The sequence below is a fragment of the Lathyrus oleraceus genome, chromosome 5 (assembly GCF_024323335.1).
Source record: "Lathyrus oleraceus cultivar Zhongwan6 chromosome 5, CAAS_Psat_ZW6_1.0, whole genome shotgun sequence".
Lineage (NCBI taxonomy): Eukaryota > Viridiplantae > Streptophyta > Magnoliopsida > Fabales > Fabaceae > Lathyrus > Lathyrus oleraceus.
The window spans coordinates 642,746,884-642,764,000 of NC_066583.1; the positions used below are offsets into that span (position 1 = coordinate 642,746,884).

Consider the following 17,117-nt stretch of genomic DNA (forward strand, 5'->3'; position numbering starts at 1 on the left):
AAAAGCTTCGTGAAGATTTAGAGAGCAAGAGTGTTTTCTTGAGCGTTGATGTTTCAGTATAATTTTTCCTTGTATGTGTTGTATATTGAATGTTGATTTGCAGTCCTTTATATAGAAGAGTGAGGTAGTAGTTGAAACTGATGAGTAATAAGATGATTTTACGCCATAACATAAATAGCTTCTGCAGAATAACTTTCTCTCCTTGAAATGACTACTTACCACATATAGTATCTTCTTTATTGAAATTGGAGATTAACGTCTCTTTCTGTTTTAGGAAATCCATTTGCAAATCTTTACTTGACTTTAACGTTACTCTTTCATGATTAGCAATTCCATGATCAGAGTCTTCGTGTATCTGAGAATCTTGGAGTCTTGCATCTGATGTTGATCTCTTTTGGATTCTGATGGATTCTTCAGATAGCGCTGATAAGTTCTGGAGTTTAGAGATAGCGTTGTTCAGAGTCAGAACATCTAGAGCTTACTTCTTGTTTAGATGCTTCTGATACTTTGCTGTTTTGCTCAGAGTTAGACTTTCTTGAACGTGTCCACTTCAGATGCTTCTTATCTTCTGATAATTTGTATCTGATCTGGTTTTGTATCTGATGACATCATCAGATTTCTTCCTTCTTTCTTTAGAACCCTGCACACTTAGAAACTTTTCGTTAGGGTGCCATTTTTGGTTTCATCCTTTGTTATCATCAAAATCAAGGAATCTGTTGTAGAACAATCTTTGTTCTTACACAAACTTGGTCATTTAGCTTGCAGATCTATTTGTTGATGTGTCTTATTTTGGGACTGTTATGAATCTGTTACATTTCAACAATTATAAATATGTATCTCTATCATTATTCTAAAAAACCTTCAAAATATAGTATGAAAGACAGAGGGAGATGATGGAAATCCTTAAGGAAACTTAGAGAGGCAAGGGTAGAAATTCTTATGATTGTGTGCTTAGAATTTGAGAAACATATGGAGGTATATAAGGGGATTTAGAAAAACTTCTAAATACGTTGAACTTGTATGATTCATATATTCACAGTTGAAGAGATTGGGAAATAGTTGGGTAGAAAATAAAGTTTATTCATGGAAACTTGGGATACTATTTTCTTATAACTCTTTTATAATCTCTTGTAAAAATTATTGGAAGCATAGCAAATCAAAGAGATGCTCTCCCCCAGAGTAGATCAGTTTGATCAAACTGGGTAACCAAGTTTCTTTGTGGTCTTTGTCTTTTATCTTCCTTTTTCCTGTTGTGAATTTACTTACACTATTTATTGGTTATTTTGGTTGCATGAGGCCATTTATTTTGGTTACTACTGTTCTTTGTCCCACACATATTTACTCTTGATGAATTTATCATTAAAGTTAAATTCAACGAGAGATTGATGTGTTTAAGCATGTCTACAAATTCACTATTCATGTTAGAGTTTTCATAACTAATGGTACCAATGACTAGTGAGCACCATGGGAAATAAATGAGATATCAAGAAGTTTTCTACAGACAACTATTTTGGATTGTGGAAAGTGAAGATATAAGCAAGAGTAACATGACAAAAGTGTATTGAAGCATTGAAGGGTGAGACATCAATGCATGGATACGTAACATAGGTCCAAAAGACTGAGATATTGGATAAGACCCTGAATGACATTATCTTGTGCCTCAGGGATAAATTTCTAAGGGGATTTTCCAAGAAGAAGAATCTGACTTAAATGTGGTAAAATCTTGAATCATTGTATATGACAAAGTCTTTGCCTCACATGTTGTATTTGAAACAACAAATCTACTCATTCAAAATGGTAGAGAACAAAAATATAGTGGAGAAGTTGACATAATTTCACAAGATCATTAACAAAATGGAGAATTTTAAGGTAAAAAATGATAATGAACACAAAGTTATACTCTTGTTAAGCTCATTATCCAGATCCTTTGAGAACTTCAAGGATGCCTTTTTTTTATGGTAAGTAAGGTACTGTTACTTTGGATGAAATGCATATATCCGAGGATTTTTCAAAGGTAAACTATTTGAAAATTGATGATATGAGTGAATGCTTGAGCGTCTCAAGAAGAGGAAGTGAGTGTAGAGGGATGTCAAAATCTAAGAAGCTTGGTAATTCATGGTTAGAATAATTTATTTGTCAACTCAGTCATTTCATGAAGGATTATCCCAAGAGGAAAGATAGTGATGATTATATTCATATAATTCTTGTCTCAGATAAGGATATTTATGATAGTGTTAGCATACTAGTGGTATCAAGTTTGGAAACTGAAGAGAGTAAGATTAGGGTCTAAGATTTCTCTTATCACATGTGTCCAAGAAAATAATATTTTGAGATGTTGAACCCGAGAAAGGTGGAATAGTTTGCCTTTGTGACAATAAGGCTTGAAAGGTTTATGATGATATTAGTACGATCAAAATTAAAATATTTGATGATTGCGAGTTTTGTCTATACAATATGAGGTATGTTCTAGAGCTCGGTTGAAATTTCTTATCCATAAACATGTTTGATAATATAGGCTATTGCACTAGAGTTGAATATGGGGTGTTGAAGGTTTTGCATTGTGAATAGATTATGACTAAAGGTTCTAAAATATAGGGATTATATATTTTAGAAGGTTCCAATGTTATTTTACATTCATGATCAACTAGTGAAGACTTTCATGACAAGAACATGTTACATGATTTGTGGTCAAGACATGATTGATGTCTGTAGGTTGTTTTAGAGCAATTTAATGAATTTTGCAGGAGACAAGTGATAAAAATGCATTTAACAGCTGAATTTTGAGTTTCTGGGGTAAGACTGATGGAAAAGTAGCTTATTTGGTCGGCAAATGCCTTTACACTTTAATAAACTTTCCGACACTTATGGAGGTTTGAAGTAGGAAACTTGTATGCTACTCTATTTTGAAGGTTATTATAACATTACCTATTGATAAAATCAAGCTAATTCAGCTTGATATTAAGATTGTGAATTATGTCTTCAATAGCTATCCAAGAAGTGATAAGGGTTATAAGTTGTGGCTAGTGGAATATGGAGCACAAAAGTTTACCAATCGTGAATGTATTACTTTCAATGAGTATAGGAAGAAGAGGAAGAGTGAACATCTGAAGATGAAGATTTTAGAAACTATGGCGAAGAAGACTCAGTTTGAGGTGAAATTTGTTGTTATGGATACTAGTAGCAATGAGAGAACAATTACAAAAGTCTCTAATTATCATTTGACTCGTGACAAGGTAAGGATGAAGTTGTACCATCTCAAAGATACAATTATGTCGGCTTTGATATTTATAATTTGAATGTGACTGAAGGGTTAGAGAAATTAAAAACAAAGACCTTCAGGAAGCTATTCGAAAGTAAAGGGAGTCAAAGATGGTTGAAGAATCATACTTGTGATCTTATTAGACTAGTGAAGCAATAAAATATGGTTGAAAACAAATGAATTGAAGTGGCAAGGTTATGGCTCAAACGTAGCTTGAACATGATCAAGATTGTTGAATAATGATTTCAACATGTTAGAGAGTAATAAGGTGGTTGACAGGTAAATTAACATCACGATAATTTTAAAGTCAAGGTGAATAAATGTAGAAGTATGTCTTAAAATCTTAAATGTTGAAGAAAAAAAAAATCGTATTTTGGAACTTTCAGAAATCAAAGTTGTAGAAAGCCGAAAAGAAACAAAAAGGTCGACAAAGAACAACAGAGCTGCAGACCAATAGTGCGGCCCGCGGCCAGAATCAACGAGGTGCGCGGTGGCGTCGAGGTCCACACAACCTATCAACAAATTCATTATTATTTTAGGTGTTTTCACAAGATATGACTCTAGGCTTCATTTCCTATTAGGATGAGTGTTCTCATAATCTTTTTCCTCATTTAATAGGTTTTGTTTATTTATATAGGAATCTAGAGTCCATCATTTTGGGGCATACCTTGCTAATTGTTAATGTGAGCAACAACTAAACGAAAATTAAACATTAAAAATAGACTTAGAAAACCAAAATCCACTATTTATAACATATTTTTGGTAATCAACATCTCAACCACCCATCTGAGTCTCATACCATCAGCAATATTGATTGGTGGATGAGTGACTGAAATCAGGACCAGATGAAGATGAAGGACATGAGAGAGATGACAGAAGAAAATCTGTTCTCTTCATTAAAATCATAAGTAGAAATTATGCATGGAATGAATTCATAGGTATCTCCAAATTAGTTAACTAGATATATAGCTTTTTTTTAATATAGAACATAAAATTTCAACTTTAGGATATAGGCAGTTACACATGTGGTAAACAGTAAAACACGACATATGAATCCTCATAAAACACACTCCTACATAGGACAATCAAACCAAGACAAGGACAAACATCATGCAACTTCAAATTAAACTCTCTTTCAGTGAGTCCCACACATGAAAGTGAAAGCATTGATTTAGTTTCTATTGAGAAGTTCTTCGATCATCTGCAAAGCAACTTTTTGTTCATCATCCAAACCTTTGTTACTTAATTCCTCTTCTGGCTTTACCTTCTCTACCACAGAATCACTTTTTTTCCTTTCTAACTCAACCATCATAATCCAATTTGATTCTGAACGAGGACCTGCACCTTTCTGCCACACACCAAAATTTGAATTCTCTGCATCAAGTCTCAAGCAAGTGAGTGAAGGTGAAGGAAACTTGCAACACTTCCTTAACTTTGCACTCAGAACTGCAGAAAATGCTTTTGAAGAACTTGAACTTGAACTTGAACTTGAAGATGAAGACGAAATAGAATTGATTTTATTTTCCATATTAATCGGAAAGTTAGTTTTTGCATTTCTTCCACTCATCAAAATTGCTGCTTCATCATATGCTTTAGCTGCGTCTTCAGCTGTTTCAAATGTTCCTAACCACACCCTCCTTTTCCTATTCACACCACCATATAAAATACAAACATGCATTAATATAAAATTTTATGAAGAACTAAAATAGATAAATGAGAGTGTGAGGTTAATACAATAATGGATGACGAATCTCAGAGACCCAAGAGCCCCAATGGCGTTGCCTGACACCTCTGAACTTCTTTGATTGTACCATGTTGGTTAGAATGATCTTCCCTCTCTAGCTAGGTATATGAGGGAGAGAGATAGAAGGAGAGAAGTGAGAAATGTGAGTTGAAATGTGGAAATGATAGAACAATTTAAGGATCTTTTGTGAACTTATTGTGATAGTATAATTGTGTGACCACTGATCACATAGTAAATACAAAACCAAAATGATGAAATTATACATTACCTTCTTTGTACTTTAGATGTTGACATTGCAATGAAATGGCTTAAACATATGTAGTAGGGCTAGCTAGGGGTTATAATGCAAGTTTAAGAAAAACACACAAGCTTCTGTGCTTTCTAAAGAATGTTTGGATACATTTACAGCTTCAACTCTATTTGAATACAATTTATGTAAAAATAATCCAGATGCATAAAATTGATTCGGAGATAATTGATTTTTTTGGGGTTAATATCTATTTTGTCTTTGTTATATAGATGATTTTTTAAAAATCTCTTAAAAGAAGTTTGATATCACATACTTTTTTATTTTTTAATAACGTGGATGGCTAAGTTGATATATTTTTTTATTTTTAAATTTTTTCTTATTAAATCTATGTGATTTTTGTTTTTGTATTTTCTAATATTGAAAATTTTAATATCCAAAAAATGAAAATTTTGCATCAAAAGAGGAGTTGAACTTAGGACCACTCATTTTCATGCCTAGGCACCTATACAACTAGACCATGTTGTTTGTTTTAAAGATTTATCCCACTTCTTTAAATATTTTGAGTACATTTTTGTTTTAATTAAATTAATTAAATTATATATTAAATGAATACATTTATTTAATTAATTAATATCTACATATTTTAATTATTAATTAAATTTTATTAAATAGTAATTACATTTTAAATATTTAATTTTAAACGTTCAAATAGTAATTAATAAAATGAAAATAATTAGTTAATAAATATTGACTAAATTTCATTTAATAAAATGTAATTAATAAATATTTAAATTAGTGATTATTTAAATTCATCAATATTAAATAATATATTAAAATAAATATATTCAATTAATATGTAAGTAAATATATTCAATTAATATGTAAATAAATATATTCAATTAGTATATTAAATTAATTAAAAATTAATATATTAAATTTATTTCAATAAATAAAATAAATATATTCCACATCACTAAAATAAAATAAATAATAATAATTAAATAGTAATTAATTTTTATTTTTAAAATGTAATTAATAAATATTTTAAAAAATAATTATTTAAATTCATTAATATTTAATAATATATTCAATTAATATGTAAATAAATATATTCAATAAATATGTAAATAAATATATTCAATAAATATATTAAATTAATTTAAATTAACACATTTAAATAATTTAAATAAATATAATAAATATATTCCACACCATTAAAAGAAATTAAAAAAATTGAAAGAGAATCCAATCCTTTTTCTATATGGGTTTTTCAAAAATTCCCTTTATTGCAGGGGGCAAAATAGGTATTACCATTTTTTCTTTGAAATTCTGGTATCAGATATAAGATGTCGAAGGTGATGTTACGACACTAATATCTTTTAATACACAATGGAAATATAAACAGAATTGTAAAGCAAATCACACAAGCAATTGTTAACCCAGTTCGGTGCAACTCACCTACGTCTGGGGGCTACCAAGCCAGGAAGGAAATTCACTATAATAGAATTAGTTCAAAGACTATCCGTACACTTCAACAAGTTACAGTCTTTCTCACCTAATCTCTACCCGTGCAACTTCTACCTAAGCACTCTTAGATATGAGAACCCACTCACTTCCCTTACAATCACACACCCGTGATTTTAAACAACAACCCTTGTGAAAAGAAAATACTTTTCAATTACAAAACTCTTGATTTTACTTCACAGTTTCAATCAAGAAGACACACTCTTGATCTTGCTTCACAACTTTGATCAAGAAGACAAATCAGTCCAATTCAATCATCAATGGATGACTTGAATGACCTACATACACAAACCCTAGCTCTCTCTCTAAATTTCGCTCAGTCTTGGTTGTGTGTTCAAATAGGTTTTCTAAGCCCCTTTTTATAGAAGCAATCTGCTGGGCTTGGATATCTTGAAAACCCTAAATATATTTTCCAATCAAATCTTTTTATAACAGTTGTATAGATCTCCTTGGAAAATAATCAAATCTGGTTGAAATCCCTGATTGAATACGCCAGCTAGCCATATCTTCAATCAACCAAATATGATTGCCATTAATTGTGCAATCACAAAACACCAGACATTCATACTGAATGTTCTGTGTACAGGATGTCATGACATCGGGTCTGACATCCTAGAAAAATCCTGCATAATCCAATTTCCTTTTATAGCAGGTACAGCCATATCAGATACCATGACATTGTGTATGTCATCTGAAACAATCCTGCAAGAACATGTCTTCCATATAAGCTCCAGCAGGTACAACCAATATCAGAAGCCTTGTCATTGTATGTGGCATTCTGAAACAATCCTGCTTGCACATGTTCTTTAACACCAGCAGGTACATAGGATATCTCATGTTAAGACATCACACATGACATCTTGTGAACACTCTTTGTTTTACCAAAATTGCTGCCAACACTTAGAATCAACAAACTCCCCCTTTGGCAAATTTTGGCTAAAACATATATCTGTCCTTTTTGTTCATAAGACAAACTATCAGCAGTTAAACAACATAACAGAAGTTTAATCAGCAACAGAAGCAAAATAATTACTAGCTATGGCTACTAGTAATACGCACATGCACACGGGTACTTCTCCTCCCCCTAAATCTGTGCAACAATCAGAATTACTAGTTATGGATGCAACTAGTAAGACACACAAATGCACAATGCACCAGGGTACTTCTTCTCCCCCTAAATCTGTGCATGCATCAAATATAACAGCTAATGTAACTCCAGCACCTGTACCAGCCAGAATGTCATACTGACATCTGCTTCAACAACAGCACCTGTGCACCTCTTTCAATAATAGTTGTACTTCTGTTCAGCCACATCCAACTTCCATATCAAGCACTTCTCCCCCTTTTTAGTCAAAATTGACCAAAGGTGACCAATCAGACAAAATAAATGTCTATTAGCCTAGCAGAGAAAGTCAAAACTGATGTTATAACATTAAGCATGTTAAAACATAATATTCAGGAAGTACACAACATCATTAAACACAGCTGTGATAGCTAGAATAATGAACAAATCCAAGGAACTCATTAGGAGCCCTAAATATTACATAACAGGCATCAAGAGGACTGCCACAAAATACAAAAACAAAAACCAATCAAGACAACAGCCTTCCAAACAGCAGCCCAGCTTCCACCACACCTTCCAGTCTTCAATTCAGGCAGGAACCATTAGTCAGAAGAAGTATCACCTTCACCTTCATCTTCATCTTCACCCGCACCTTCAGAGTCTTCTGAGCTTTCAGAACTGGTTTGGGATCTTGTATTTGAGTCCTTTCCAGCCTTTTCTATGTCTTCCTTTTCCAGGCTACAAATGAGAACTTCTAACGCTTCTTTTTTGGCCTTGGCCACCCTTATACCATTGTCTAATTCTTTGCAGGTCTCTTTTAGTTGGTCAATCAGGCTTCCTTTAGATGTAGACTCCCTTCTGGCAGATGTCATGACATCATTGACATGACTTCCCTCAAACAACTTGTAATGAATGGACAAAGGGGATTTTCTCCTGCTTGGAATGTCACTTGTGCTCAGAATCCCTGGTTGTTGGCTCAGGATAATGCCATAAATAAGGGAGGGGAAGGCAATGGGTAACTTCACAATATTTGTAGAAGCATGTCTAATGGTTTGTTCAAATATGAACTTGCCAAAATCATAGTTAACCCTTGTTCCAATAGCATGAATGATTCTTCTAAGATTGATGGAGATAGTAGAAGCATGATTAGTAGGAATCCAATTAGATGAGCCAATCTTATGCAGGATGGCATATTTAAACTGAGCTTTCCAGCTGATAAGTGATTTCTACTAGGCCATTCCTTAACTTGGCCAGTAGTGATAACCCTACAGACCTCATTGTCTGTGGTTTCTAGGTCTACTCCTCCATCCATTCCTCTTCCTAGGAACTTGTTGATGACACTTGATGAGAATTTCACACATTTGCCTCTTACAAATACCTTGCAAAACTCCCTGCTGTTCTTATCATGAATATCCTCAGGGATATTAACAATAAACTCTTTTACCAGTCCCTCATAGCATTGGGGTAGGGTCACCATAGTCTTCATGAGTCCAGCATTCTTGATCAGCTCAATTATCTCCTTTACTTCTATAACTTCTTGTCCAAGCTCTCTTTCAATGGCTACTCTTCTCTGAATGACATATTTCCATTTTGCTGCTCCATCTTTCATGTGAAAGGAGATTTTGTCAAGCTGTACACTAGTAGCAGCAACAGTCTTGCCAGGAGATTTCTAACCAGCCTGCCTTTTTGCAGGGGAGATGTCTGGGACATCGTCTTTAACATTCTCCTCAGAATCAGAGCTGTCTCTTTCTTTTCTTTTTCCAACCTCAACCTTGCTCCAGGATTTTGAGGGTCCTACTCCTGCAGTCTTTTTCACTCTAGCAGCTCTCATTTTAGCCATACTTTTTCCTTTCTTAGTTCTCAGTTTCTCAGCTACGCTAGGTTTAACCAGATGAACCAAAGGATCATCCTCTCCTTCAGTGCTTTCTTCCTCCAGATCAATAATATTTTCTTGAGGCACATTTTGTTTCTTGCTAGGTAGGGTTTTACCTAGAGAGCAAAGCCCTTCAGCAGCCACCTCCTTTTCAGATATAGATGAATCATCATCTTTATCTGCATGGGGTTCTCCCTCAGGGGAGGGTTCCCTTCTGGACAGAGGGGTATAAACTCCTTCAACTTTATGTCCTTCACTCAGAATTCTCGTAACCAGTCTCCTTATAGCACGATCGGTGTAGTACATGTCTTTAGGAAGAGAGGAGTTACCAGAGGTATTACCTTGCTTATCTCCAGCCTTGGAGGAAGTACCAGTGGTGTCGCCCGGTATCATGCACAGAGGAGTGACGTCCATTATGTCTTCATCTACAAACTCCATAGAAGGAGTCTTTGCATGTTGGGAGGATTTGGTACCAGATGATGATGGATGTTGAGACATGTTGTAGGACTTTTGAGGAAAGTTTCTTTGCCCTAGATGAGCTTTTCTTAGAAGTTGAATGGAAATGGCAGTTGCTGAGTTTAGGTAGCGTGTGCTAAGGGAATAGATACTATTTTCAAAACTTGGGAATGATTTATCATTAATGGGGCTCTTTCTTTTAAAAGGGCAGACATTATTTTTATTTCTTTTATTTTTTCTTTTTAATTGCCATAACTTCTCAAGAGTCCAAATCCCTAATTTTCCTCCCTCATATTCAGTTTTACCCAAATTTCTTGCAAGCTTGTCTGCTAGTTCCAGTCCAAGCTTTTGACTTCTGAATTTGTCTTCCACAAATTTTCTAATGGAGCGATAATAGCTAGAGCAGTACTTTGTCCATATGTCTTGAGTCTGATTTTTGGACCTGGCTTCAGCATTCAGGAAGTCATAATACGATGTTATGACATCGTGCGTGACATTGTATGCAATCAATAATAGGTTCATCCAACCTAGTTGAGCCCTACTGCTATCATCTTCTGTATCTTTCACAGGTGTCATCCAAATCTTCTCAATATTGTCCTTGGCCTTTTTGAACAGAGTCCTTTGTGGCTTAGTCCCAATGTTCCATTCTCCCTGTGACTGGTCAAATGTCCACCTGTTTGGTCTAATCTCTCAGGTTTTTGAGCCATCATAACCTTTTCTCCTCTGAGCTTCTAGTGTGACATCTTTGTATGACATTTTCCCCAGCCTTGTTTTGCATCACTCTTGAGAGTATCTGTTCTCAACCAATACTTTAAGGGACAATCCAGTTGAGAGCTCCATATGTAGCAATTATCTTTGGTCCTGATTCCTCTCATAATTACTTCACTCTTTATGTCCAGGATTAGACATTCAGTCTTGGTGAAGTTAACATTCAGACCTTGATCGCATAGTTGGCTGATGCTTATGAGGTTTGCAGTTAAGCCTTTGACTAGTAGAACTTTGTCAAGTCTAGGTACTCCAACGCAATCAAGCTTACCTGTTCCCTTGATTTCACCTTTTGCTCCATTTCCAAAGGTTGCATGACTTATAGTATGGTGATGCAGATCAGTTAGCAGGTCTTGGTTTCCAGTCATGTGTCTGGAGCATCCACTATCAAAGTACCATTCTTCTTTGGCTGAGATTCTGAGGGGAATGTGAGCTATCAGACTTGTGACATTTGTCTTAGGGACCCATTGCTTTTTGATGATAGGCATGTGATGTTTGGATCTGAATTGATGGTGATCTTGATGATGAGCAGGCCTAGGATAGCCATACAGTTTATAGCAGAAAGGCTTTAGATGACCAAATTTCCCACAGTAATGGCATCTCCATCTTTGGTGTTTTCCTTTCAACTGTTTTCTCCATTGGTGCTGTGACATATAATGTGACATCACATGTTGTTGAACGCACTTAAGTTTGCCTTGAGGTTTGACACCAGTGTCACTGCTCTGAGGTTTTGAGTTATTATACCCAATGCCAAATTTGTCTCCTGTTATTTGTCCAGTTTGAAGAATCTTGTCTAAGGAGTCAGACCCATTGCTTAACATCCTTACATACTTGGTCATCTCTTCTAATTTAGAATTTTGAAACATGACTTCAGTCTTCAATTTTGAGATGGTTTTTGCATGGTCTGCCTTCTCACTTTCCAGCTATGCTATCTTCTGATTTTCAGCTTGTGGATTTTTGTCTAGCTTGTGTCGCATACGCGAAAAACAACCGGCGGGAAAAAGAAACAGAGCCGCCACCGTGCGTTATTTATCCCAAAGGAGGGAAAGGAAACGCTCAAAGTAAACCTGAAAAGGGGAAAGGAATGGTCTTACGACCAGAGATTGCAAGGTACGGGAGTCGGTTACGCAAGGGGAAGGTATTAGCACCCCTCACGTTCGTCGTACTCGACGGGATCCACGCTCAAAAGAATAGGAAAAGGTTGCTGTTAACTGCTCAAAGAATGGACACACACTGGAATAAGAAAACAGGTGAAAGAAGACGGAGAAAGCGGACTCGGCAGGATGTCGCATCCTGGGCCTACGTAGTTTGTCAGAAACAAACATCAGAGTCGACGTAGTTCGGGGAAATGGGAAACGTGCTCGCTAGGATATCGCATCCTATGCATAAGTATCTTCTCTAACCATAGTAAGAATCAAAGCACTCGTAGCTCGGCTAACGCACGCCGAAACAAACACTGAAAGGAGACGCTAAGACGTCAAAAGAAACACACAACAGGAAATGGAATGCCAATAAATGGGCTTACATCGGCCTCCGAACAAACAAATGCAAACAGGAAACGGAATGCCAATAAATGGACTTACATCTGACTCCTAACAAACACACACGAAGAGAAGAAGGGTCTCGATTGCAACTAGGGCAAGAGAAAAGGAAGGTCTCGATCGCAACGAAGGCGAGAGAAAAGAATCGCAACGAGGGAGAAAACCAACAAGGATTAAATGTTAGTCGTCAGTCAAACTCGACAAGACATCGCATCTCGTGCCTACGTATCTCATCTGGACATGAGAATCAGAGTTGCCGTAGTTCGGCTAAACTATTTCTGTTTGTTTTGTGTTTTTTAAGTGAACGACGTTACTACACAATCTACCGGATGCTCGACCTTTTGAGACTTACTCACCTGTAGTAGAAGGAGTCAACGTGTCCTTAAGAGAAGATAAAGTTTGTTTGTGTTTTAGGAATGCTCATGCAAGAAAGGAAGTCCTAGACGAAGGAAACATGCTACCTTAATTGACATGCAAACGAGAGACTATACGAAGTCTAGCAAACCTAGGGGGATATAAAAAGCAAGTCTCAAGAGAGAACAACGAAAATGGGAAACAGAAATCCAATCAATGGTCTTACATCTAACTCCACAAACAAAACGGGAAACAGACAACCAATTAATGGTCTTACGTCTAACTCCACAAACAAAACAGGAAACAGATAGCCAATCGATGGTCTTACATCTGACTCCTCAAACAAACAAACATGCATGGAAAGCAAACATATGAAAGATTCACAGATAAGCAAACAAGCAATCAAGCAACACACTCTATATGCAAACAAGCGGCTCATACAAGGTTGGGCTTTAGTCAAGGGGTCATATCAACCTCGACAAACAAGCCAACACTGTAGGGGTGTGCTGAGGAGCTCTTAACCGCTGACATTGACCGTCAGGGTGAGCAGATGAAATGTAATGAGGATAAGACCTCATAGCTCTTAACCCTGGCCTGGGTGAGCTTATGATAAAGAATGTGTGGGGATCCAGAATGAGGGACCCTATTCCACTGGACTGACTCTATATACAAGATCTTAGGTTAGGTTCAAGAGCGTCAGCACGTAGTGCGAGCATAATGAATGACTCAACGATTAACAGGGGATTGATTGCAAATCCCTTCTATCTGTCAATTGCCTCTTCACTTAGGAGGACTTAAGTACCATCGACAAGGAGGTCTTCAACACAAATATAAACATACACAGTCATTGCCTCTTAAGGAGGACTTCAGCCAAATGCCTGCCAAAAGAAACGACAGGGCTTTCAGACTACATGGAGTTAGAGAATGATTACCTAGGTGGTATGCCAACCACAAAGCAAAGCAAAGCTCAAGCGAGAGCTAAAAGCGACTAATGTACCTGTAAGAAAGTCAAACAAGTCAATATCATATTCAGACAAACCAAACAGACAATCAACAGTGGGACATTTCCAATATGTGCACAATACAAGTCCTATGTGTAAACAACTCAAGTGAGTTCATCACCAAGGGACCTACAATACAACAAAGGTTAGTGTACAAAGTAATTTGCATCTCATGAATTGAGATCACATCAACCACTAGAGCTAATTGCTTGAACCTGAAATACAAAGCTCAAAAGGTGAGTACAAGCCACTAGTACCAAGACTAGGGTCAAAGGCAAAGCAAATAGTCAAAACAGCAACCAATATTCCACATGAAGCACATTTAATCAAGTAAGAACATGTCATAAAAAGGACCAGACTCAAATCCTAAGGCAAATCCATCTAATGATCATGCTAAGGCAAAGGCATACAATGTGATCAACAATTGGGCATACAAATGAGAAAATGCACATTAAATCAGAAACACATTCAATGATCATGAAATTTTTTATATAATATCAACATGTTATGGAAAAGCATGATGCAAAAAATTAGAATCAAAGGAGATCAAATGACCTAGGAATGAAAATGAACAAGATTAACATCCAAATGTGTGACACACATTGTCACACCATGTATTCATGTGTCCAAAACAGAGATGGAATATGCTAAAAATGCCAAACAAAAGCTAAAAGATCATGTCATATGTATAGAACAAGCATGTCAAATTTCAAGGCAATTGGATCAAATATGAGCATTTCACAAATCAATTAGCACTACATGTCACATGTGCATCACATTCAAACATCAATTCTCAATAAAAAAAAACCAGAAATGCTAAAATCAGGAAAATCACATTACAAAATAATAGACATTAAAATGAACATGTGGAAAAAATAATGGATTAAATTGGGTGCATATGCTATTTTTTATGATTTTTGGAAATTAATAAGCAAAATAAAATAATGTTGAAATAATAGGAAATAATGTTGAAACATGGAAAATCAGCAATGTGCCTTCAGCAAGGATCGAACAAGGCCATGCAAGTCAAAGAAACGCTCAGAAAATAAAATCAAATGAAATGTCCATGCCTGGAATCGAACCAAGGCATGCTAGGTTGCAAGCGCGTTTCAGTACAACTGGAATAAATGGAAATGAACCAAAGCCAGGCTCGAACTGAGGACCACAAGGTCCAAGGCGTTATCAAAACGCCGCGCTTCACTTAGGGGAAAACAAGTGAAATAAAAAACGCATGGCAAGATGGAATCGAACACGGGACAGCAAAGTGAAGGGCGCTTCCACAGGGAACCCTAGCTGATGAACCAGATGACCGGAACAGTGTTTCCGGTCATCTTCTCCGGTCATGCTCCGGCAACATTCATCAATAATTTTTCCAGATTTTCACATATCATACACGGTTCGACTCGTCTCATCACCAGGAACAAGGATCTAACATTATTTAAGTCTAAAACTCCATAACCAACGCGAATCGAAGGAAAACAAATTCATGCATCAAACTTGAATTCACCATAACTCACTCAATATCCATCCATTTTCAACAAAATTCACATCAGAATTCTCAGTGCATCGAGACCTATCTAATCATGGTAAGCAAATGGCAAATAATGAGATTCGAAATCCAACCTCTTTGAAGAACAGTGAACTGATTTCTTGGATTCAAGCTCCAGCAATGTCCAGATCCACTCCTAAGCTTGTGTATGGAAGCTTTATCCACGAATTGATGCTTAAATCCACTTGAATGCAGCTCAAACTTCAAGTTCCATGTTCATCTTCAAGCTTGGTGTGTGCATGATTCTTGGCCAATTTCTTCAATCCACAGCTTGATCCCTACTAAATGATGATCAATGAACACGAATATACAATAAAATTGAGGTGTTATGTGAAGAAAATTCGAATTTGGAATGAGAGAAAATTTGGTGGGAAATGAGATTCTAGATCTAGAATGTGTGAAACTGTGCAATTCAGTTAGGATTATCTATTTATACCCTGTGTTAATTATGCTGCTAATCACAATTAGGCTTGGCTAATGGAAAATTAATGAGAAATGAGGTGTATGACCAATTTGGCAAATGCACCCTTGCATGGCAAAAATGCACGTGAACAGTGCACATGCAAGATTCAAAATCACTTAAAATCAGCTCAAGAACAACATAGAAGTGGAATTTTGCATGTATGATTCACCAATTTCAAATTATGCACTTTCCCTCCAAAATGCACTTGAATGGACAAATGATCATGTGATTCTCTTTCATGCAATGCAATGTTTGATTTGAAAACTATTGGTCATGACAAGCATTTTGCAAAAAGAGTGACTCAATTTGGAGCTTTGTAGCCAAAGTTATGCCATGTTGAACTTCCATGTACACTTTGAGATCCTTTACTCATAACTTCTCAACCATTCATCAAGTGATCATGATCTTGGACTTTTTTGAAAAGAGGAGAGAAAGATCTTCAACTTTCATGTTGACCAAAATTTCATTTGAAGCTTCTTTGATGTTGGAAAGTCAAGTTGAATCTAGTCCAAAAACTTGCCATTTTTGGAAACTTGAAATTACAGGTCACTTTCCATTTTGGGAAACTTTTGATCTGACTTCAAAATCTTCAAGGTAGATGTTTGACATGATGAATAAGCCTCTTTTGGACATGAATGAAGTGTCTCAAACCATTTCTCCACCTCAAAGCCCTCAGTTGACCGCACAATTGACTTGTATGGGCCTCAGATGACCTGAAAATGCACTGATGACTTTGGACCTCTACCACTTGGCAAAGTTGCTTCAAAATGAACCTTGGCTCATATAAGCTCTTTAGAATGATCACGTGGCCTTCATCTCAAGGAAATACTTGCTCTTTTGCACTGAGGAATTCTCTTGATGCCGGTGCTGACTGCCAAGATGCAATGCAATATGTAATGTTAAAATGACCTAAAAAATGAAATGAATGCATGAATGGGGGTGCAAATTTGAGGTGCTACAGCTTCCCCTATTCAATCAACTGAGAACCTGAACAGATGAGAGCAACGGCCGTCAGACCTTCAAGGTAAACAGGGATTGAATACCAAAAGAACCCAGAATTTGCACTCTGCGGGGGATGAATCAAAGAAACCTCGACCAGACATCAACGGATGAATGGGAAGAGAGAAACTACGACCAGACGTCAACGCACGAATGGAAAGAGAGAAACCACGACCAGACGTCTATCAACGAATGGGAAGAGAGAAACCACGACCAGACGTCTACCGACGAATGGGAAGAGAGAAACCACGACCAGACGTCTACCGACGAATGGGA

At 36.3% G+C, this 17,117-nt stretch overlaps 1 protein-coding gene across 1 annotated transcript; it reads right to left on the bottom strand.

Annotated features, from left to right (window-relative positions):
- Positions 1-4,198: 4,198 nt before the first annotated feature.
- LOC127087576 (ethylene-responsive transcription factor WIN1) lies at positions 4,199-5,228 on the bottom strand. Its single transcript, XM_051028482.1, has 2 exons — positions 4,994-5,228; positions 4,199-4,902 (listed from the first exon to the last, which is right to left on the bottom strand). The coding sequence occupies exons 1-2, from the start codon at positions 5,071-5,073 to the stop codon at positions 4,431-4,433; spliced, it is 552 nt and encodes a 183-aa protein (XP_050884439.1). The 5' UTR covers positions 5,074-5,228; the 3' UTR covers positions 4,199-4,430.
- Between the last annotated feature and the right edge of the window lie 11,889 nt (positions 5,229-17,117).